Here is a 24375-nt window from a genome sequence, read left to right on the forward strand (position 1 = left end):
CAGGACCAGTTCAGATGGGTCAAATATCTAAGGTGATTCTGAAGCAGTTCTGGTTTGTAAAAATGTTTCCTGCTGAAGTCGCCGGCTGGACTTTGGCCGCTGGTCTGAGCTGTTTGCGTTAGCTGCCTCTTCTTCAGGTTTAGTCAGGGAAAGGAAAGAGTCTGGACTGTGTGTTTAACCAATTATCTTTGGTTCCTCAGAAGCAACAGCTTTTAAAGCTAAAACAACAGGAGAACACAGAGTGGGAAAAGCACGTGATGGTCTGAATATTAGGTGTGATTTTTTTTTTTTTTGTGTGTCTTATCTGCCAAAACAAACCAAAGTCTTGTTGTTTTAAAGAAAGTTCCAGTTCAAGAAAAGATGGAAATAAAAGGCCTGATGATGGAGGAGGGAGGAGCGGATCACTGAGGATGATGAGGTGGGCTGGAGGACCCGAGGGGGGGAGGGGTCCGAACCTGTCTGCCCTCCCCTCCTCTGGTCCAGTTGTCTCCCCCCTCCCCCTGCGATGAGCTGAGGTCATCCAGGAATGTCAGCAGGTGGACCGCCGTTCTTCTGTCTTCGGCCCGTCCGTCTGCTGTCCACGTTTCCCTCTGCAGGTCACTGGAGGTCTCGGTCTTCTAGGTACCGGTACTCAAACGTGAAGCCCTCCTTCTTCCTCTGGCCCCATTTCTCATAGTCAAAGTAAATGTACGTTCCCTAAAACACAGAAAATTAAATATTAAAGACGAAGTAGGTTCAGTAAAATGCCAACCAGCTGCCTGAGAGTTCAACCCGCTGTAGAAAGAAGGTGTTTAGAGCAGAGCGCTGTGGACTGAAGGTCCATACCTCCACCTGGTCTGATTCTAAATCAGGTCAAGGTTCCACGCTGACGGAGTAAAAACATTAAAGGCCTCAAAAATGTTCTGTAACTGAAGTAAAAACTGAATCTTACCTGCTCAAATTCATCAGTGATGGTTTTGGGTTCTTCATGTCTTTGAAACCACATCATGTATTTTGTGTGGAACCTCCAGGACTGTTTCTTCAGGGCTTTGGCTGCCAGATACTGGGCCTTAGTGCCCTGAGGAGAGAGGAGGGGGGAGGGAGGAGAGGGGAGGGAGGAGGGAAGAGAGGGGAGGGAGGGGGGAAGGAAGGAAGAGGGAGGAGAGGGGAGAGAAAGGAGGAGAGGAAAGGAGAGGAGAGGAAGGAGAGGGGAGGGAGGGGGGAGGAGGGAGGAAAGGAGGGGGGGGGAGAGGAGAGAGGAAAGGAAAGGAGAGGAGAGAGGAGAGGAGGGAGGAAGGGAGAGGAGAGGAGAGAGAGGAGAGAGGGGGGAGGGGGGAGGAGGGGAGGAAAGGGAACTTGAATTATCTTTCCAGTTTTGGTTTTGATGCAGTTTAAAAGAACAAAATGACTTTTTCAGATGAATGTAACATTAAAATCTTAATTTCAGTAGTTATTTTGTTACCAGCAGCCTGTTTTTCTGTGATTGTCTCGATAAAAGCTGATCTGATATTTCTGGTTCCATACGAACCTCCAGGTAGTAGAAGATGAAAAACAGGGTTTCTGTAGAAAGCCTCTGGTAAAACTCTACAGTGTCGGAGTGGGGGGGTGGCACCTGGTGGTGGAAAGGCAGGGTGGGGCAGGGGTTCCTCATCAGGTACTGCCTGGAGGGGCAAACGCATGAGAGGAAATGAAAAACTACTGCCAGAACAAATGTAAACGTACAAAATAAAGAGAGCAGAGAACGGGTGAATAAAAGGAACTAACTTTACATGGTTGACAAACTGCAGATACCTTATAGTCATGTATGTATTTTAACTATTCAATTTAAATCAAACTTAAATATATAAATATGTATAAAAAAAACCAAACTTTACTCTAAAACCTGATCAGAAACAAAGCCATCACAATCACAAATTAAAAAGAGGTCCGGCAACCTGAGGCGACCTGAAGCACCAGAGAGACGAATTTTAGCTAAAAACTATTAGGGACAATCGATTAACGCTGTAAATCAGACGAGCTCCTGATGGATCAGCACAAAGAGGGAAAACTCATCAGACGGTCACACACTCGGCCCCGATTCACTTTTCCATCCAGACCACGTGTTTTTAGATCGGGGACAAACTCAGATCGCCCTGTTTCCACGGGGACGAAGGACCAGAGGGGGACAAAGAGGACGAAACGTACGCACTTCAAATGACCCGAGGACGACGTTACCGTGACGGAGCGGGACCTGAACTGGAGCACACGTCAATACCTTGTTTCCAACACAGAAGAAGAAATATGTCCAAGCAGGTGGTGTGTGTGTGTGTGTGTGTCCTCTGGCTCTAAAATACAACAGGTAATGTGGAACAATAGTGTGCTTGAGTGTGTGTTTAAATGTCAGTTGTACCTGTGTGGGCTGATAGCAGTGTAGAGACAGCGTGCTCTAATTGTGTAGTTGTGTAATGTTGTTGTGACTGTACGCAGAGCAGTTTGAAAACACTAATGATGCTACAAATATAACTCCTGCTCCAATACACCTGTTTCAGTTTTCACAGAATGAAAATATCAATTTAAGTTGATCTGACCCTAACACACACACACACACACACACGTACGACTGGAGCCAACACACAAAGACAAACAACCACTCACGCTCGCATTCACACCTACGGTCAACGAGACATGCATGTCTTTGGACGCAGACCCGGGGAGAGCATGGAAACGCCACACTCTGAGCTACAAACCTCATATTCTCCAGATTTACAGAAATATTTTTGTTTGGTGAAAAAGACCCAACAACGATTGTGCCATCTTTACAATCTGAAAATCGCCTCTAACATATTAAATGCTGGTGGTGAAAGTCATCCTAAAGTCTCAGCTGATCGTTTGTTTTCAACATTTCATCCCGAAGGTTGACTTTTTTTCTGATTGGTTTCAAAATAAGAGCGTCACTGCACCTGATCCTCTCGGAGTCGGACGGGTGGGGCATGTGCATCCACGCCGCCTCCTCCATGGCCTGTTGGTAGAGCTGGTCTTTGGACAGGGGAACGGGGCCCAGCGGGCAGACCCCCAGCGACGGGGGGATGCTGACCTCTGACAGCGAGGGCTGAGGTGCTGACGGGGGGCCGGCGGGGGCCGTAGTGCTGCTGGGGAAGATTTCTGAGGGGAAGCAGAAGATGGAGAGTTAAAGCAGGTGGAAGGGGAGAGGAGGGGGACTCAGGATTTGAAGTTCGAGAGACAAAGAGACAGAATTGGAGTCAGGGATGATAATATCATCAGCAGTTTTTGTTCAGAGGAGGTGGGATGACATTTTGTTCCATTAAACTAAGCCCCCCAACCCCCCCATCTCCTTTTATTAGGCTCAGTGTGTGTTACCTGGGGTGAGGTGCAGGGAAGGCACGTCTCCCTCCATCCCTGAGCTGAGTGCTGCTCGCTCGGCCATGGACTTCAGGCTGCTCAGCGGCTCCTGGGGCTGACGAGGACAGACAAGGAGACTCATGGGAAATCTGATTCTGTCGGACTACCGTGCGGGCAGGTACGGAGCGACTCCAGGTCCGACACCAGCGGTAATGTCGTCATGGAAATCACTTCTGCTTCACTTTTTGGGCTGTCCGTTTTCTCCCCCCACCCCTCCCTCGCCTCCTGGCGTCTCATCGGGCAGCTGAGCGATTTTAAAAAATCACCGCTGTCCGTCAGACACATTTAAGACAAAAGTTAAACACGACACCCTCTTTTTAGAACATTTTCACCTCTCAGGTTATGAATCTACTCTCAGAATCTTCAATCTATTGTCATACTGTCACATTCTCCTGTTTCTCATTTTATTGATCCATTCAATCATTCCAAAATGTAAATGTAAACTAAAAACTTTCATTTAAACAAGTTTATTATATTGTTTTTAATATTAGCACTGTGGGACTGTAATTATTCTTGTTATGGTCATTGATGGTTTTGCATTCTAAGTTAGAAAACAGACTGTCAGTTTATTTTTACTCCGTTCCTGGCCCAATAGTAATCTTTTTAATTGCTTGTATAAAGAAGTTAACAGGTGTTTCGACCTGCTGATAAAGGGGCCGTCGTCTCGGTGGTCAGTTTGGGCTGATTGGTGAGTCAGACAGCTCACACCTTAACGGTGAATTTCCCGTCCTTCGTGGCCCCAAAGTGCAGAACTAAACGATGCACAGGGAGCTTCATTCCTGCAGTCATCACTCACATCAGCAGGTCGGAGTAACACCGGTTAATGGATCTGTTTATTTACTGCTGTGTGTTTTTACTGAGGAATGAAGGAGGATGACACGAACAGTTACTGATCAAAGTCAATGCAGTTTGAAGTGAGTAGAAAAAGGCTCACACAGTGAACGCTTGAAACGAATACTGAAACAAGTAGAGCCTTCATGCTGTCTGCAGCACAAAGAGAGTTAAACACTGAACACTAACAGCGTGGAGAAATACAGGATGAGCACATTTAGAGCCTCGCTGGAGAAAACCGACTCTGAACTATGACTCAAAGCCTGCGCTGTAGACATCTACGAAGGGACTCACATCCAGCATAAATCAGCTTTATTGCCCACCACGGTCCGACGTGTTGGACCTCAGTAATGCTCTTGTGGCTGAGTGGGCGCAAATCCCTGCAGCCTAGTTGCTGGTGGAGAGAGTGAAAACAGAGGAGTGGAGGCTGATGCAGCAGCAGATTGAATGCTCGCAGTTCAGGAACGATTTCAATATTCACACATCAGGGTGTCCAGATACATTTGACCATGTGGGCTACCTGAATGTTTTATTATGCAAAATGAAAAGCTCCATCCAAAAGGTGCCATCATTTTACATCTTTGTTCTTTTATTGGAAGACGTATTTTTTGGTTTCTAGAACCAAACCACCTCGCAGTAGTTTTATATGCTCTGTCTCAGGCCTCCTTCTTTAGCTCGAGTAAGAAAGTAATTATTAGTTTGATGATCATTTTAATATTGATTTCCTTTTATCTCTTCCTTCGGTTCTGTCAAAAAATGTTGGCAGGGTGTGAAAATCTTTGTTTGCTATTCAGACAGGAGCAATGAGACCATCATCATTATCATCTCGCTCGGATTTCACTGTTGGCAGAATTCATTAAATCACAGTGGAAGCATTGGAAGCTTTTAGCGCGTGTGCAGGGAAATTAATAGTGTGTGGAGATTTGGGAGTCATTTTCTTTTCAACAGGCGATTACAAACAGCACATCCTGTCTGCAAAAATACCTAATCCAAAAAAGATTAAACATCAGTGTAACAGACTGAAGGAGCTGTAAAACCTTCAGTGGATAAGGATAAAGTGACACTGTGTGCACGTGTCCCATTCTCACCTTGATGCTTTCGGAGGACTGTGAATAGGACAGTGGTCCGTTCAGCAGACTGCCACCGCTCTGCGCTTTGGCCTCGATGTAGGAGACCAATGATGGCGAGCTGGACGACAAACTCATAGAGCCCAATAAACTGGAACCAGTGTCCTTACTGGTGGGGGGGGGTGGGGTGCAGGGCATTAGGGGGAGAGGTCAAACTGTCAGCAATGACAAAAAAAACTCAAACAAAATAAACTGTGCCATCATACTCACGGCTGATTGGCTGTGGAGGTCAAAGATGATTGGCTGCTTTGTGATTGGCTGGCACTGTTGAGGGCGGACTCTGCTGTGCTGTCTGCTACCACAGCACTGTAACCTGCAACACGACGGAGACAAACAGTCTTTGAAGCTGAAGTTAAAATGTCAGAAAAAACATTCTGAATCAACGAACTGCTGATGACGCAGTAAATGATGACTACAGTGAAGAGACCCCTTCCAGTGTGCGGATTGCAGATACTCACTAGTGCTACCGTTCTGCTTCTGTCGGCTTGGCGGTCTGACGGACAGCGGCGTGTTCCCTCCCACCACTCCGCTCCCCGCCGATCCCGAGCTGCCTCCATTGCTCCCGATAACTCCAACTCCGCTGCCTGGGGCAAGGCTTCCCACTGGGCTCGCTGACACCAGAGAAGGCACCCCTGACGGACTGGACCCCAACCCCATAATTCCTGTGGTGATGCCGCTCACGCCCGCCGAGGTGCCCAGCAGACCTCCCGTTGAGGACGTCAGCCCGCCGACTGTGATGCTCGCGCTGCCAATGGAGCCCACCGTGCTGTTGGTCGACGTGGTGCTGACGCCGCCCAGAGAACCCGGTAGGCCAGAACCGACCGTGCCCAAGGCGGCTGCCTGAGCGTAGTGCGCCGGCGTGGAGCTGGACAGAAGGCTCGACATGGTGCTCAGGGATGCCGGCATCCCCGATAAGCCAAGGCCGGCAGACATCGGGCTGGTGCTGATGGAGCCGCCTTTCCCCAGCGAGAGGCCCAGCCCGAGGCCGAAGCTGTTGGAGGTCGGCGTGGGCCCCGACAGAGCCTGGGGCTGGGAGTTTGAAGTCAGAAGCCCCTGTGTGCTGGCATTGGGGGGAGAGGAGGCCGAGGAGGCGGGGTGGCTATTGGTGGAGGAGCTTGGGTTGCTGATTGGAGCTGAGGAGGCGGAGCTAACTGAGTTTTTGGCCTGTTGTTGCTGTACTGCTGGGTGTAGCTGCTGCTGGGTGGCGTTGCTGTAGCTGCCGGCAGAAGTGTTGGAGAGAAGAACTCCCGAGTTGATGTGATGACTGTTGCCCCCAGAGCCACCGCTTCCTCCCCCAGCGATGGTCACCATAGAGACCAGTGAGGATGAGGTCAGCCCTGAGACGGAGGAAGAAGACGAAGAGGAGGAGGAGGAGGAGGAGGAAGAGGAGGAGGATGAGGAGGAAGAGGAAGATAACGAGGAAGAGGGGTTTCCGTTCTTCACAGGTGACTGAAAAAGAAAACAAGAGGAGATTAACGGGTTTGCCTACAGGTGCTGACAGAAAGTTATGATCATGTGACAACAGCTGTAGAGAAGTGCTGATTTCATGATGAAATCATCCAAATATAATAATGAATAAATCAGCCTTTATCTGGATTAAATACAATAAAGAATTTCCATTCTAATGGCATCAGACTCACCTGACTAACTTCACTATCTGTGGAACGTCCTCTCTTCTTGTCATCCTCCGAGTTCTCCTGAAAGACATGAAGGGAGACGTAGATTATTCTTCCTGTTTCCTGGTAAACATCTTTTATTTCCTCTGATTCAGTTTCTGACCTTGTTGGTTTCTTGATTTGTAAGTTGAGGCATTTGTGTAGCACAGCATTTATGATGCATGACCTTGCTGTCCGTTGCAATTTCAATTCAAATTTGATTAAATGTGTAGCTTTATTAAAAAGTTCCAGCTTTCACAGTGAGCAGAAGTCAAGCTCTGGTTATTTCTGCTCACTGTGAAACATAACTTCATCATCCTCTTTCAGTTCCAAAAACCCTTCCTGGGTAATTAAAAGTTAAAACTACAACGGCTGAACTTCGATCCCAGGAGTCAGTGCGGTTCACAGCACTCCCCATCATTCACGTTCCCTTTCGTGCCAATGTACTACTTCCTGTCAGCAGCATTTAACAGCACCACGCCTCCTATTCAGACACATAATAACTGCTCTCAGTTCAAACTGTATGTGGGCAGAGGAAGAGCAGATGATATAATGGTAACATAGCCGAACAATGAGAGCAGATGGCAGCACGCTATAATAGCCGAGACAAAGGCATTTATATTAGGTTTATATTTTGGAAGCCTGACCTGATCAGAAATTAACAATATTATAAATTCAAAGATGTGCGAGGAGATGATAACCTGGTAATCTGTTTTTGGAATGAAAGCAGAGGATTCAAATTTATTCTGAGAGGTGTTAACTCAAGTCTGTGGTTGCTGCATTTCCACCTCCAGTCCAAAGTACTCTGACATTTTCAAACCCTGAAAATGAAGAAATTTCAAAATGCTGCTCATCCCCTTTTATTTGGAAAAGCCGCTGTTGTCTGAACGGGATAACACCTTGCTGTTTCTTGAATGTAGCTTCCTGTTATACTATTTCATGCATGTATAGAATGAGTCTGTGTGTTCATGGACAGTTTCTGATATGTAGCTAAAACGTCCTTCTGGAGATCGTGTTCATTTTAAAAATGTGGACAGTCTAAAAATTTGCATGAGGTAGAAATGTCAGACGGGCTGACTGCGAGCTCTCATGACTACAGATTTGAACTTGAAGTAGTTTATACTTTCTGAATCTTTGCAAGTCTGAATGTCGACTCGGACGCCGGCGGCAAGATAAAACTCTGGAGAAGGGAAGCGGTTAAAATAGAGAAAGTTTTCATACCGTAGTGCAAGTGGCAGGCGAGGGGGGTATGGGTGAGGATGAGGTGGTGGAGGTGGGTGTGCTGCTGGAGTGCTGGAAGATCTCGTCCTCTAAGTGCGAGTGCCCCGGCGGAGAGGTGGCGACGAGCGACTGGGCTGGAGGAGGCAAAGGTCAGCATGAGCGGTCAGGTTTTATAAAGAATAATCAATACCTTTATGAGACAGTCAACAGAACTGATCTTTCTACGGCTAAAGTGAATCTGAAGGATCAGCAGACGCTTGGCTGTATGTCTTTTGTGTTATTTTTGAAAAGGAGCTTTTTAAAAACTGGACACATGAGACACTGAGCCTCAAGCTGTACATCTGCTTATGTTATGATTATTTCCTTTTAATTTAACCTTCGTGTCTCTGTTTTCTATTGTGCATTACGAATAAACGGTTGTGACTCTGAGACCGTGTCTACTTACGAATGTCCTCCAGGTCCAGGTCGTCGTACAGGAACTCATTCTCTTCAAAGTCTGGATCCTGCGACGAGTCCAGATAGTACTCCACATCATCCTTCATGAGGAGAGAGTGATTAGAAAAGACGGAGGTTGACTGTGGAGGATGTTTTTCCATGTACAGTGAATTTGGTGTAAGGATGAGAATATTTCATTGTGAGCTTTGATTGGATGATAAGAGAAGAACAGCCATAACACTGAAGTGTGAAGTGAGGAATAATGATAATCTGGTTACCATGGCGCCTGTCGTATGTGGATGTGAGGGACTTTGACAATGACGGCTATTTGTGTGTTTAGAAAATGTTGAAACCACAACAAAAACAGGAACGCTGAACGTTTCTGTCTGAGAGTCTTCGTCCCGTCCGACATGAACAAACCTTGATCTTCCGCACGGCCTCCACCTGCACCGAGTCGTTGTCCAGCATCCTCAGTATCGTCTCCAGCATCCGGATGTGGTACCGATGCTTCTCGATGAACTTCTTCAGCTCCTCGATCCGGTCCTGTTTCTGTACGAAGGGAGGGGAGGAGAGATGTTCTCTTTAAGCATTAACCTTTCAATTTGAGTGTCACATAAAAAATAAATAAATATATAAATAAAAATTTAAATCTGCCTACAGAAGCACTTTTTTCTCATTAATGCAGAAAAAACAGAACTGAATAATTTATCACTGGAACAAAATGGCATTTAGATTGAAAAAACAAGCGAAGAGTGTGTATAAAAGAATGAAAGCACGTTTAAATTTTAAAACGTGGAGTGGTAAAGCCGACAGACGTAAAAGAACATATAGGAGCTATAACAGCATGGAGCTGGCCCCGCTGCCACTTCGGCAATTTATGGCTTAATGTGTCACATGCAGCACCGCGTCTGAATTCAATATTTAATGCTCCGACTCCTTCACACTTCCCTCACACATGTTCTGATGATCCCATGCACTCTAGTGTCATTTCATTTCTTTGCTTTTCCTTTTTCCAATTTTTGTGTTATTCTGGTTGAAATATGTTTCCAGCAGCTTCAGGGCCCAAACTGAATGTTTCTGGATCTTCCTGAGCTCAGCGCTCGAGTCTGTGTGGGTGACGAGCTGAAGTGCTGTGATTATTAAAAACACACGCAGGCTGTTAAAACACTTCGGATGCATGTTGATGGGCTGCATTAGTGGAAGCATCTTCGCCTCAGTACATATTAATGCAGCAGCAGCATGTTGGCAGAACAAGGGAGTCTCTGAGTGCAAGAACAGACTCTTTGTTTCACTAAGAGAAAGTAAATAGTCACATTAATATCTCAGCCAACATCAGCTTCTGGCCTTTGTGGGTTTTTTTTATTTATGATTTATTTTTTAATTCAATTAATTGGTGCTAAAATGTCCGTAATTAACAGCAGCCCATGCAGGTGTGTTTAAATGTTGATATTTAATATCACACAAATCCAATATCTCCAGAAAACAGTAAGAAACTAGAAGAATATAGTTTCCAACCTCAGAGAAGATTGAAGAAGAAATCATCACTGAATCAGCACCAGCCCGAACAACTTTGCAGCATCAGCAGATCGTTTCGACACAAAACAGTCGAGGAATGATTATTATTATTACTATTATTATGTAGAGACACTGACTGATAAAAAGGCGGAGGGAAAACAAGCACAATGAGGTTAAGAGGGAGTGATTCAGACTTCCTCCCCCTCTTATCCCTCACTGCTCGGCCAGCCGCCGTCTGCATGTGGCTAAAGTTTATGTTTATCTTCTCTCCTGCACAACTCGTCTTCAACAGGCAACAAATGGAGACTCTGTGTCAGGATTTAAAAACAACACACTGTGGATCTATTGACACCTCATTCAGTAACTTGTACCGAAGCCTGAGACACAACGGTGCCACATTTCCCTGAACATCTCCACTGAGAGACGCTGTCCTACGCTCTTGGCCGGCAAATCCAAAGGCAGACAAAAATAAAAACCCCTTCTGGGTCTCATTTAGTAAAGGTCCTTTTGCGTAACTCTTAAACTCAGAACAAAACAACTGAAAGAATGCTGGATGCAATTATTTCCTGAGAAATAGACGAAGAGTCCTTTTTCTGCTGGACCCGCTTGCTGTCTGAAGCTCCTGCCCTGTCAACAAGCTCTTTCTATAAATGAGGCCCCCAGAGAGAAGTGAGCTAAGGTTGTCCTCGTCAGGGCAGAGACAGAAGATGAATGGAGGACATGCTGTGTGACCTCTGGACCAGAGGAAACCACGCAGGAAAGCAGTGAAGTGAGCCGAGGACACACTGACCTCCTTGTCTCCTTTCTTTTTCCTCGTCTGGACCGACAGAGACTCCACTTCGCTCTCAAACTGGTCCACCTGCATGTTCAACATGTCTATCGTATTCTGATGAAGGAGAAGGACACAAAGAGTCAGCGTCACAGTCCACATGATGAGCAGTCAGTGCTGAAAGATGAGACGCTTTAAAACATTCATGTCTATCAACAGACGTTTGTCTTTTTACTTTTGGGTGAATTAACCATGACCCAAAAGAAAGTGACATTTCGATTAATTCTTTGTAACGACCAAAGATATTCAATGAATTAAGATATAAATCATCTGCTTGATCAATTACTTGGATGGTAAATTAAACATCGATATGTTGCCATTTCATTTTCAGTTTTTTTGCAGGTCTTTGTGATCGGGCCCTGTGACACTGAGCGTCTTTCATCTTTCAGCTCTTTGTCCTAAATTTGGTTTCAGTTCTGATTTTCAGTGTCCTGAATTTTTAAACACCTGAAAACACAAACTGTTGGAAACACAGCTGACCAAGTTTTATTTTGAAAACATCCTGGATTGCATTCTAATCTAGAAATGACACAATTACCGGTCTGTCTTTGCATGTTGTCGCTACAACTCTGTGGTATTTTCAGTCGTGCCAATGAAGCCTGTAATTTAACTGTTCTTTTTAAACATGGTTCACATGTACAGATGTTACTCCTCCCGTTATGAACATGTCTGACACCATTTGATGGTGAAGCTCACCGTCAGCCACGTTCCGACCTCCTCCTTCTCCTTCTGGGCAGGGTCCACCTTTTGAGCCAGACCCAGCCCTTCTTTGGAGTAGGCTTTCGTCTTGGTTTCTCTTTCCACGATCTTAAATCGCTCCATTTGCTGCAGACAGGCAAAGAGACACTTACACATTATTAAAAGTGTGGATCACATAATGACTGAATCAATTAAAAGGTGACAGGTACATTTTTCCTGCAGATGACAGATGTTTTAACGTTTTTAAAAGATACAGAAGATCGCCTGTCCCGATCTCCGCCTCGCTTCCTGAGTTATACTGTTGAAGCAGAAGTGACAATATGATGGAGCGCGTCCTTCAGAGGCTGATGGACACTGAACCACCTGATCGATCATTAGTGGACCAACTCTCCTGAGATTCACTGCATGCCGACATTGAAAGCAACAAGGAGTGAACTTTAAACTCTAAGTATTCCTGACGCAACACATCAAACCGAAGGCCTGAACAGCAGCTCTGTAGACCAGACTGTCTCATGGGGGGGACAAATGTTTGTAAACTATAAAACTTCATGCCCTCATTTTATTCTATTTGAATATTTGGGCCAGATTTGAAGAAGTTCTCTCAAATGTCTCAGACTATACAGAGTGACTGAAGGTTCTCACAACCTCTTCCCTCCTGTATAAAATCTAAACAGTCACTTTAAACTGCATTCAGACAGAGGATGTGGCTTTGACCTCTACAGATGACTCCTCTTTCAGTCTGAGCATCCAGAACATTGTGGGGTTTTTGTGTTCAACTCCACGCCTGCTTCCTGCAGGACTCCTCTGACCGAGCGTGTAATTTCAGATCACACAATAAAAGCACAGGAAAACTCGAAGAGCAGCTTCGGGTTAAGATAAAAGAAAAAGAAAAGGCGACTCGTGGAGATCAGAGGAAGTCCTGCAGAGTCGCTCTCCTCCTTCATTGTACAGGCAGGTGGCTGCATTCAGTCCATCTCAATATCCCTCATCAGAGGCTGGCGAGGCTCCACGGCTAAAGAACAGGTGTTAAACATCGGACCAGTTCCCCAGAGTCCCGGCGTTTGGTGAAAAGGGCCGTGATGAGCTTCTCCTGGGATCAGCAGTTCCTCATCTAAAGGAGTTATTGTTTGTGCTGCTTCCGGCACTTTCTGCATAAAAACTAATGGCTTGTTAGTTTTCCAAAGAGTAAGACTGTTTAAAGCCACAAATTTAAAAACGTTAAGTGATTGAAAGATGGTTTAATTCACTATGTGTCTGAAGATTATTGTGGTAGTTTAATTTATGAGACCGGATAAAATATAAAGGAGATTTTTCCCAGAAGTGAAAACCAATGTGATCAAATTAAAGGAGACTCCATCGTCTTTAGTTTAAGGCCACTTCTCATCTGTAAAAGGATCCACTGCTGGTCTGTGGGGGGTCGCGGGGTGCTGCAGTCGAGCCCAGCTCTGGGGTTCACCCCGAATACATCGACAGTCTCACACTCACATTCACACCTGCGGCCGTTTGGGAGTTTTAACTGACCTAATTAATTAACCATCATGCCTTTGGGTGTGGAGAGAATCAGGAAAGGCACCAAAACTCAGAACCTTCCTGCTGTGAAACAGCTGCCACAGTTCCACCGCGCCAATGATGAAGCAGACTGCTTGTTTTTCCTCACACAAACTGACACTAGACAGTTAGTTTGAGAACAATTATTTTTAGTGAATTGAAATTATCTTAAAATATTTTTTTTGTCTTTGTCTCTTGTCCTGTCGAATTTTTTGTCATGATGTGAAAGAATACGAAAATTAAACAAACCTGCAAAAGCTGAACTACAAAATGACATTTTGTTTTGAACAGTGAACACAAAGTAAGACGCCAGTTTGCTGAGAGTTTCACTGGGTCAATCACTAAAACCTGTTCTGGAGGTCAAACACTCGTGATGTCCCTGTGACCTGACGAGTCAGTAGTAAAACTATGAAATCACCAAAATCACACAACCATTTTTCTTTCCTGCTCTTGCTTTTCCCAGAATTATTTCCGGGTGACTCTTGGAAGTTTCCATGCCATATCAGACCTGGAGTTTGTCAAAGACAAGCAAAGAAAATCCTTCTTTCCCAGAATGAACTCCAGTCCTGGAGGGACATGATCCTCAGTTCAGTTCCTACTCACCGTTTCTATGAGTTTGCGGTTCTCTACTAGCTGCCTTTTGTCTTTGATCTCGTTGGATGCCACCCACGTCTTGATCTGGTCTCGAAGACGCTGAGGGACCAGAAGAAAAAGAGGAGGAAGGGGGAGGGGGAGAGAGAGAGAGAGACATCAGTGATACCTGCAGAGACTCGTCTTCAACAGTCACGGATGGTGAACTTGGCTTGGAGTTTGGTCCTCATGGTAACAACCACATGAAACGCAGTGTCTGGCTGACTGTGGTGATTTTTAATACTCCACAAGCAAACACACTGTTGACACACACACACACACTTCCACTATCTGTAGACAGATTAAGTGATTTCACATCAGAAAACAAACTGTCTTTTCATTTTCAGGGCCCAAGATGTCCAAACATGAGAGCAGGTCTGTTTCTGTCTCAGCGGATGTTTGGCTTCAAATTAGATATAAATCTGGAAGTTCATTCACACACGAGAGCTGCAACCAGCAGGTGATTAATGGGGCCGAATATTAATCCCTGATAAGTGATTGATTGCATTCATCATGGTCTCTGTTTTTACCTGTAGCTTTTTAATCTCTTTCTTGAGGTCTGCTTCATATTTCTCCTTCTGGTTGGCGTTGGCTGCATTGTGAAGCTGCAGAGATGAAACATGGGAGGGATCAAACAATCAGTCTAAAATGACAACCTCCTGACCAAAGGTGAAGTGGATTTCATTTTTTGTTGATCTAAATATAAATGATAAATAAAAGTTGTAATAAATGCAGGGAAACTGAAGAGAGGCTGGTTTTGTACTGATTTCTTAAATATTTATTATCCTAATTTTTTCCAAATACAGACTGTGCTTTGTAAATATTATTTTATTAACATTTTTTACAGGCTATATTTAATATTAACATTTCTGGAATTTATTGTGCTATCAGTGTGTTTAAGGTCAACTCTATTGATCTGTTTGTGGAGATGCCATTTTTTCCTGCAGCAAAGTTTACACGATTCAAAAATAAACCACAAAATAGATAAGCAAAAAATAACAAATGGGAAATGAAGCAATTGGAGCCTCCAGAGAGTCGTGGTCTGTGATGTAATGGAGGAAAAGGGGCAACTGGGGTCTGAACTGGGGTTTTAAATGAACCACTAATGACTCTGTTTATTAACAGATTTCCAGTCTGGGCCTCTGGGAGAGCTTTAATAACTGCTGTAACCACTCACTTTATTAGAAGGATAATGAGGACTGAACATCCTGCTGCAGTTTATTTAGCTATTATGACTCCAGAAACGATGATCACAGCTAAAAAGGAGCGTTTTGTCAGCGTTAACTCCCTGATCGACAGGAAATTATTTGACAATCACTTAATGATCGATTAATGAGTACATCATGAAATAAGACAGCGACAAATATTCAGGAGGCTCCCTGAAATCTGCATTTTTTCCTCTATTCTAAAACAATAATCTTTTAATCCAAATGAACTGAATCGGTCAGTTTCTTAACTGAAAGGAAATTAAATTGTCAAGTGAAATAATGTCAGTTGATTCATCGTGTTAGTTCTTTTTCACCTAATCATTTTTGAAGTTTTGACACAGCAAAGCTTCTAATAAAGCTTCTAATAAAATCATCAACATTGTGTTTTCTGATGTTTTGCAGACAAGGATGTACAGATAGTGATCTCTTCTCACCTTCTGCCAGATGTCTTCAAACTGCTCCACTCCCTCTGCTACTTTTTTCAGACATCGATCTATTTCACCTGGAGGAGAAAAGTAGCAGCAGAAGAAAAGACTGAGTACTAACAGATCAAACAGTCAAAACAGTTCAAAGAAGCAGCCGGCTGATAAAATAACAGAAAAAACTGAAAACGTTTATTAAAAGGCTCAGATTCGAGAGCAAGAAATGATCTTTATCTCGATCAGATACACAACAAACACAAACGCGCCACAGGAGCGCAGCACCTCAGTGAATTGTGGCTGACAGCTCATGAAATATGAAAATCATTAAAAGGTACATTAAGCTTGTGGGAACACACAAACGCACACATACACAATCTTGAAATCTTAAACCTGCAGCTCCAGGATTGGTGGATGGCAGACGAGCCATGAACAGATGAGGGAGTGACAGGAAGAGATGAGTGTGTTTACATTCAGGCTTTGTTATCACAAACACGTCCCAGATTTATGTTTCCCTGCGTTGTGTGACTCAGATTAGCCATTCACTATTAAACGTAAACAGGAAGAGGCAGATTTTTTATGCGACATAGCCACCTTTGACCTGAATCACGCTGAGGCTCGACAGACCTGACAGTGCCTGTCAGTGTGTTAATGAAGTGTGAATGGAGAAAAAAGTACATTTCCTGGTTTGATGAGCTCTGATGAGCAGCAATCACACAAAGAACAGAAAAATAATCATAACAACCAATTCATTGTCGAATGGCAAAAAAAGCCTCATAAATCTGAAGACTCAACCTGATTTATATCATAATAAACCATTCTCAGAATAATTGATAACCATCTGCTGGACGAAAATATCAGAAGCTGTTGGGTTCAATGCCTCATAAATGTGACAAATGTTGCAGGATCTGGACAACATCTGCATTGAAACATCGCACAACTGCAAGTTGCAAGTCTCAGACACACAATAATATAATCCTGACATTTTCCAGAGTCAGTGGCAACAGCACAATGTGATTTTTTTTTGTGGACTTGTCAGTTTGTTAAGTGAGGGAAGACGTAGAAAGCTGAAAAGAGCAGCTCCTCAAAGGACACACACATTCACTATTAATATATGTGATTGTATATTGCATCAGTTTAAATGTTTAATAAGTAAATGCAACACCATTTAATATTTTATCTGTCCATTGATTTATTATGGAATAATAAATTATTCCAAATTAAATTAAATGGAATTCATATGAAATTAATATATCATTATTATTCTTCGTCCACACAGAAACACGGCACTGATCAGACTACATAAAACAGTTTTAAACCTCATTTTAAACCGGATTAAGGATGTTCTTTGGATGGACAGATGTTGGTGAGGGAAGGAATGAAGTTTGATGCTAAACTCACAAAGTTTGCTCAAAAGTGATAAGAACACAGCTGCTAATGCTAATGTTAGCTATGCAGCAATAAGAAAATGTACACACAAGCCCTTTAAGTTCTAAAAGCTACAGGAAACAGAAAGGAGGAGTTGGTGGAAACTGTAGAGAGAAGAACTTCATGAAACGTGAAGGATTTTTTTTTCTGACATTTAAGGTGACAAAATGACATTTTGAGATTGTGCAGAGCAGCAGTGCTCCAATTCCAGAGGGTGAAAATCCTTCCAGCGCTTTAAAAACAACAGCAATATTGCTGTGATTGCTACTTGATGGATGGTGTGGTCACTGGCAGAGGAACAAAGAGTGACAGGGAAAGATCCAACAACCATCTGCAGACATCTGAATAAACTCCAGCTCCAGTCCGACCTTAAACAGCCTTGATGTTAAAACGCGGCTGCCAGCGTGCTATTTTTAGATGAAAGTCCACCTCCTCTGTAATAATACATTACAGTTTGGCAAAGCTGGGCTGATGCCTGCACTCCATCTTTTCTTCTGAATGAAGGAAGTGTGTGTGTGTTTCCTTCTTAATATGACAGCCATCCAGTCAGGAAGTCACAGGAGCACCGTGAGTGATGCTGACAAGAGGGCCATCAAGGAGCAATCCTGTCAAAAACTGTGTGTGCAACCTGAGGGGATGAAAGTCAGTTCAAAATATCGTCAAGGAAGAAGAAGTGGGGAGCGTTTCGGCGGGACGGAGCGGAGCCTCCGGCTCTTCTGTCTCGGGTTACCGAGCTTGTGGTGGTGAGCATTTAGCTGCTGGACGCTGGTCGTCAGAGTGGTGTGAAACCATTCAAGTCAGCCAACGTCATTGATACACTTTCAAATTAAAAGCACCGTGAACATAGGAGGCAGATCCTGACTCTTCTCAGTGAGATTAAAGTGTGTCTGTCAGTGGGGGTGGACCAACATCATGAACAGACTCCAACATGGACACATTGTCACCCTGTGCAAGAGGTAGTGCCAAACCAAAACAGAAAAAGAAAACTTTCAAGCTTTAAAGCTGTGGCAGAACATATGGGTCTAATTCTCTAATGTGTCATGAATGGTGTCCATCAATCCTCCACACACATGTTCAACACTGCCTAAATTAAATTAATCACAGCGGCACAAAATTCACCGTTAAGACAGAAAATGTTAAATAAATCACGATTGCAGATGAATGTTTCAGCCCTTCAGCGCCAAAGATCTGAGTTTTAGCTCCTTAACCAAGCAACATTTTTAATGCAGTAGTTTTAGATCAATACAGAAGTTTTTCTAATTCAACAGGTAAAGCACATGATATCGACTTCAGGGTTTCAGTGTTTTAAACTGGAGCTTCACCTCATTACATTGCATTCATTTAGACAGAAAATGGAGATTTTAGATGAGGAATCTAAGAGGAATAACGAAATCAGTCCCTAAATAAAATAGGCTGAGAGGAAATTTGACTAGTGCTTCTACTCACACTTCCTTTGTTTTCATTCACTGACGGACACCAGAGGAGGTGGAAAGCAGCAAAAAGCTGTTGTGCAAGTGCATCATGCTACAGTAAGCAAAATCAGATTGAATTCAGAGTCCCACTGGAGTCCAAAACCTCTAACCTGGCAGGATGACAGCTTACACAACTCTGTAAACAAGCTACTTGTGAGTGCATGTGACTTTTGTTTACAAGCCACAGTTCTCTTTTTCAAACCAAGCAGCGTGAAAATAAATGCAGAAATGCACCAAAGCTGATTGGTCTGAAAATTAAAGACACAATCAACAAGCAGCAAAAGGTACGATCGCACTTCGCCTGCAGACGCTATGAACCTAATTTAGCGTGACACACGGTTGGAGCTGCCACAAGGAGACTTTCCAACCACAGCAACTTAGATTACTCCGACACTGAAATGCTCTTCTGTGATTGTGGCATTTCCTGTACTATAATTAGTGGTAAACCTCACCCACCTGGCATCTGATCAGACCACTGCAAAAACCTCACACTAATGTGAATTAGCTCAGGTGTTCGATGACACACACACACACACATCTCACCTTGAAGTTTCCTTTTATCGGCCATGACTGATGACTAGGATGTTGTCTTCATGCCTTCTTTCACTGCAGAAAAAAAGACAAAAATATATTCATCAGTTTAGTTGATATGACATGTTAATTAAGCGTTCTTTAAATGTTACAAAACAAGTCAAATCACTAAACACTTAAAAAACTGAAAACCTATATACAAAGAGAACAGTTTGATTACACGAAAGAAAAGTGAAGAAATAAGACAGTGATGGGAAAGGCGGTGAAGAGAAGGATTTGGGACATACAGGGGTCAATGTGGATCTTTTTACACAGAATGCACACACCAGACAAGTTTGACCTTTAACCTCTTGAACATCTCTATAAGTCTCTGAAACTGTCACAAACACAAAAACACCACTTTGTCTCAGGGTCTTCATCTCCTCCTGGTTTTTCAACAACTTTCAGAGAACAAGTCTGGACTTGTTGTGTGTGATGCCTACTTACATCGCCTGCATGTGACATGCTTTAGGGTGTGGACATGTTGGCTTGTGATGATATGTCGTTATAAGACCGGAGTTTTTTGGATTTATTGATGATCTGTTTCTAAATCTGTAAAACACCAGAATCCACTGAGCTCTGCAGCCAACTAATCCCTTACTGAATCTTTCATTCTCCTGCTTAAATATTGATCTCCATCCATCATGTTAAATAAGATCTTTTCTCCCATTTGATAAGTTGAGAAGGAGTATTTGGGCCCATCAGGCTTTTCACTCTAAAGCAATCCAACAGCAAATCTTTAGTGCACGGTGCGTGCACAGCAAACTGATGAAGCTGAGTGAAGATATTATTTTTACTTTAGCATCTTTGGCTTCTCTGTATGTCACACAGTGACGGCAAGCCCAAGCATGAATCAGGACAGAGTTAATGAACCTCACAGGACATAAAAACTTTTTTGGTCAGTTTACAAGAGCTTCAGTCATCATCTTGGTAGTAAAAGAGGTTATAAGTGGCCCAGAGAGAAGTGCGTCCTCAGGGCACATTGAAGCTATCACCGTTGTCACCGTTGAGAAGTGACTAGGAGGCTGAGGCTAGATGGTTAGCATGCTAACTTCAGTGAAGAAAAGACATGACATCAGTTAACATTGCCGTTGCTTTCTGTGTCTGGACACAGATGTGGGTGGATAAAGGAATGAAGTGTGATGCTTGTCTCAAGTTTCTTCTCGACTGAGTTAACAGCTGTTAATGCTAACATTGGCTATTTAACAACTGCAAAATTTACATATCACGCCTTTAAAAACTCTGTCGTCACCTTAAACACCTAAAAGGCTTGATACATCACAGCAGTAAAATGTGCCAAGTGGTAACTTGTATCACTTCACTGGAGGATCTGGTGTCATCAGAATTTTTTTACACCAACTGAGAGTGTCTCTTGAAATGTTCAGCAAATAAATATACTGAAGCTACTCAAAAGCTACTCTGTCCTCAGAAGTTGTGTCTGTGATTCATAACAATAATGTGCTTTTATTGTACAGCAAAGAACGGCATGTCTCACTCAGCTGCGTGTCCAAATGAAGTGTTTCATGTTTCCTTTCTCCACAGCAAACATGTAAATATAGACCTTAACTAAACAAGTTCAGCCTGGCTTCTTCTGAAGTGCATCCGATCCGTCAAGCAACTGCTAGAACTGGAATTTCACAGACATAAGTTCTGCTTGGCCAAATCAAAACAGTCCCGACTTCGTGTTACATTTAACAAAGTCATGCAGAGCATGTTTGATGATGAAAAGAGGAGCACATGCAGGGAGGACGTATTAATAACAGTCACTCAGCAGTCTGAGCTGAGGGACGATATGCCACCTCAGCTTTAAGACACAAGCGGGCAGCAGCTCAACAGTGAGGCCAGTTATCACATTCAGACTCAGGCCATTAAACAAAGGCATTTCTCGCCACGCTGGAGCTGCAGAGATCTTATGTTTGCAACGCTTTCCTGAAACAGATGGGAAAATGTACAGTTACAGAGGAACAAATGAAAATGCTTTTGTTCAGCTAATGCACTGAAGGTGATATGATAGTTATCCTGGGCTTCTGGTTCTCAACTGGTGGCTTGGGGTCCATCGGGGGTCGTTGATAAATCTGTATTATGGCAGTAGATTTACCTTTTTATTAATTTAATAAGTTAACATGATCATCATTCTGTGGCTGTCAGAGGGAAACTGTCAGCGTAAACAATCCTGCTGTCCTCTTTTTTTATGTGTTTATTTCATGTGTTGTGTTTTCCATGCAAGTTCATTAATGCTAAATTTTGTCTAAAACCATACATTTTGTTGCTGCTTGCGTTGCATTGCAATAAAACTTTGCATCCACCCCACATATATACAATTTCACTCCCTGAGGGACTAATAAAGGGTTATCTTATATTAGAAACTAAAGGGTTTGTTGCATCCTGCAATGAACACCTCAGAACCAAATGAGTCCACACATCAATGCCAACTTTATATATTGGTCTTTCTGTGGCTTCTGCTGATAAGAAAATCTTATCTTCCATGGTGTGGAGCCTGCTGGCCTGAAGTTGTGCTATGTTGTCACCGTCCTGTCACATAAAGCAGCAGAGAGATAATATGTCATGAAAGCGGTCTTCATGTGAGCCAGCTGTGAATGAGAGGGCCATCATTGTGATGAACCTCAGCAGAATCTGTCAGAATTAAACTGAACTGACTGGGTTCTTAGACACATGATGTAAGAAATAAACTTCAAACCAACAGATCAAGCTCTGAAACTGGACACTTTTCTGTTTGCTAACTGATTTTTTTTATTTTTTTTTATTTAAACGTGACTTTGGTGAACCAAAACTTGCCTATGTGGGCTTTTTGCAGTTTCTTTTTCCAGCAGGTGCTCTGGACTGGACCGACCGAGCAGACTTTCACTGCCGGTTTCTTGCTGATTTTCGGGAATTTGGAGGTAAATTCAGGGAAAGAGGAAGCGGAGGTCGAGCCGGGTGTTATCCGGGATGTTTATAAACAACGCGGGCATCATCGGTGCCAACGGCAGCCGGCGGGCACCAACCTCCGGGCGGATACACTTCGAAAACAAACTCCGGACTCGGCTTCCGCCGCTCGGCTCCGGCCCACAAGTTGCGTTTTGACCGCGTTTGGAGCACGACAGCCGGGCTCGGAGCAGCGTGGAGGTCCGCAGCTTCCCACCGGCTGAGCTGGTTGATGTTGGAAGACACAATTTGGAGAGAGGCGGAGAGAGAAAGAGAGAGAGGGGGGGGGGGACGGCACCGAAATCCATCAGCCCGGGGGCCCCTAGCCAACTTACCTGGATGTTTCCGGGTGACGAGTCCTTCCCTCGGTCGCTCCACTCCGGTAAATCTTCGGCGATTCAGTATTAAGACTTATTTTCTAAAAATTTTCACAATTCTTCTCGCCAAACAATCGCTCCGCACATCCAAGATGGCTACCAGGAACACCTCCTCCTCCTCCGATGCCCTGTTGGACACGAGTCCCGCCCACCTCGCCTCTGATTGGCCACAGACGGCCGCTCCCGCTCTCCCATTGGATGATGTTTACTGTCTGTCACTCTAGACTTGTTTTACTACTTCCCATACAACTCGCGCTGTCATTGGACAGATTGCAAAGGTGAAACCCCGCCCCCTCTCGGAGGAGGGGGGGGGGCTTCTGGTGGCCGCACAGCAATCTGGGAAATTGAGTACAACACTGCGTGATCGTAACAGTATATTTATTATTTAGCATCAGTTTTTACTTTGTTTTGACAGAAATGTCTTAAATTTATCGACTAATTAAGTTATTTTAAAAATATCATAACTTCATTTATATCTGTATGTTCTGTGTTGTTTACATTTTGACATTTCCAATTAATTTTTACTGAGAGTCCATTCACACGTAATTTTATTTTCTCTTCTGTACTTTCCATACTGGTAATTGATTTTTTACATTCTATCCATCCTGTAGCTGTTAAGTGTGATGAAGTTATACAGACATGCAGTAAAATGAGTGGTTTGGAGTGATTCAGGTCTAAATACAGCCGTTTACGTGTTTTGTTTGTGGACTGAAGCTGCTGCTGCCCTTTTCCATGGATGCATTATTAAAGTCATTAAATGCTGCTAAGTATTTGATCTTAATAGGAACTCACTGTGTTGAGGTCAACAATGAACGGCAGAATTACGTATGAGATGTGTTCTTACTTTAACCTTCAACAAGACGAATCGATGAATGAATCAGTCATCCGCTGACCTGACTGTGACCTTGGCACTGATGCCTATAAAAACAGTCAGCAGCTCTCTGATGCATCCATCTTCCACTAGTCGTCGTCACGTGTGAGTCCCGTGTGGCGCCATAATGAGGTGTTTGAAAGAAATAAGTGTCATGGATGGCTGTTTTTTTTTTTTTTTTACCTGCACTCATCGACCCTCATTATGATTCAAGAAAATCCCTTTTCATGGTCGACCTGAATGCTGCAGCTGCCATGAGAACTGTGATTCATGAAAGCAGCCAGTTATTGATCAGATTTTAAAGGCCTCACTGAGCTGATGCTCTCCCAGACTCACAGATCACGTGGCTGAAGAAGACGTTCTTTTATCACTACATTTATTACAACACAGAAAATAAAGTTTGTATAATTAACTGTTCAAACAGACTGACCTGAAACTTGTCCAAATTACAAATGTGTTTCAAACCTTATTTCAACAAAATGATTTACCACATTTGACCAAAAGCATGAGGACACCTGAAGATTATACTCTTCTGTGATTGTTGAACATTTAATTCCAAAGCCATCAGCATTAATCTGCTGCCACAGAAGCCTCCACTCATCTGATCGGGTCCTGGCTGCAGGGATTTGCTCCCATTCAGCCACATCAGTATTTGTGAGGTGCAGCATTGATCTGAGGTGATAAATCCTGCTGGATGAGATGAAGGTCAGGGTGGGGGGTGTCTGGGAAAACCCTTCATTCTAATGTTATCAGATTCTTCTGTTTTGTGTCTATTTATTTATATTCACAGGTTTTAAGCATTTAGCATCAAAACTACAATTTCAGAAAACATCCATCAGGATTATTTGATCCGGTATCAGTTTTTTTCTCTGTGACATGTTGCATGTTCCCTCTTTCCCAGTGGAGGGTGCTGCAGTCTGCAAACATGAGACGATCTTTAGCTTTTCATCCTTCAAACCCATGAGGTCATCTCATCAATCTCATCCTGATGCACAAAACCACCAATACAGTCAGACATTTAAAGCCATTTACTTTGTCGCATTGTGACAACTTAAATTTCTGATATCACACAATTCACAAAACAACAACATCAGTCTGGGCAACTTTGAACAAAGAAATATCACTCCCTTTCACGTTTTACAAAATAATCTATTAACTACAAAATACTGCATCAAAAGCTCAATAAATAATAAACATTTCTCAACCTTTAATAGAAAACAAAAGGTCAAACAGGTCA

At 43.5% G+C, this 24375-nt stretch overlaps 1 protein-coding gene across 1 annotated transcript; it reads right to left on the bottom strand.

The window, feature by feature from the left end:
• Positions 1–232: 232 nt before the first annotated feature.
• Positions 233–22384, bottom strand: cnot3b (CCR4-NOT transcription complex, subunit 3b). The gene is made up of 19 exons (XM_029513950.1): positions 22226–22384; positions 18939–19001; positions 15511–15578; positions 14399–14473; positions 13842–13931; positions 11688–11816; positions 10953–11048; positions 9068–9196; positions 8658–8748; positions 8213–8346; positions 6977–7033; positions 5795–6785; positions 5547–5649; positions 5298–5445; positions 3337–3433; positions 2919–3120; positions 1508–1640; positions 932–1057; positions 233–696 (listed from the first exon to the last, which is right to left on the bottom strand). The coding sequence occupies exons 2-19, from the start codon at positions 18961–18963 to the stop codon at positions 598–600; spliced, it is 2793 nt and encodes a 930-aa protein (XP_029369810.1). The 5' UTR covers positions 18964–19001; positions 22226–22384; the 3' UTR covers positions 233–597.
• Positions 22385–24375: the final 1991 nt, after the last annotated feature.

This window comes from Echeneis naucrates, chromosome 11 (genome assembly GCF_900963305.1).
Source record: "Echeneis naucrates chromosome 11, fEcheNa1.1, whole genome shotgun sequence".
Lineage (NCBI taxonomy): Eukaryota > Metazoa > Chordata > Actinopteri > Carangiformes > Echeneidae > Echeneis > Echeneis naucrates.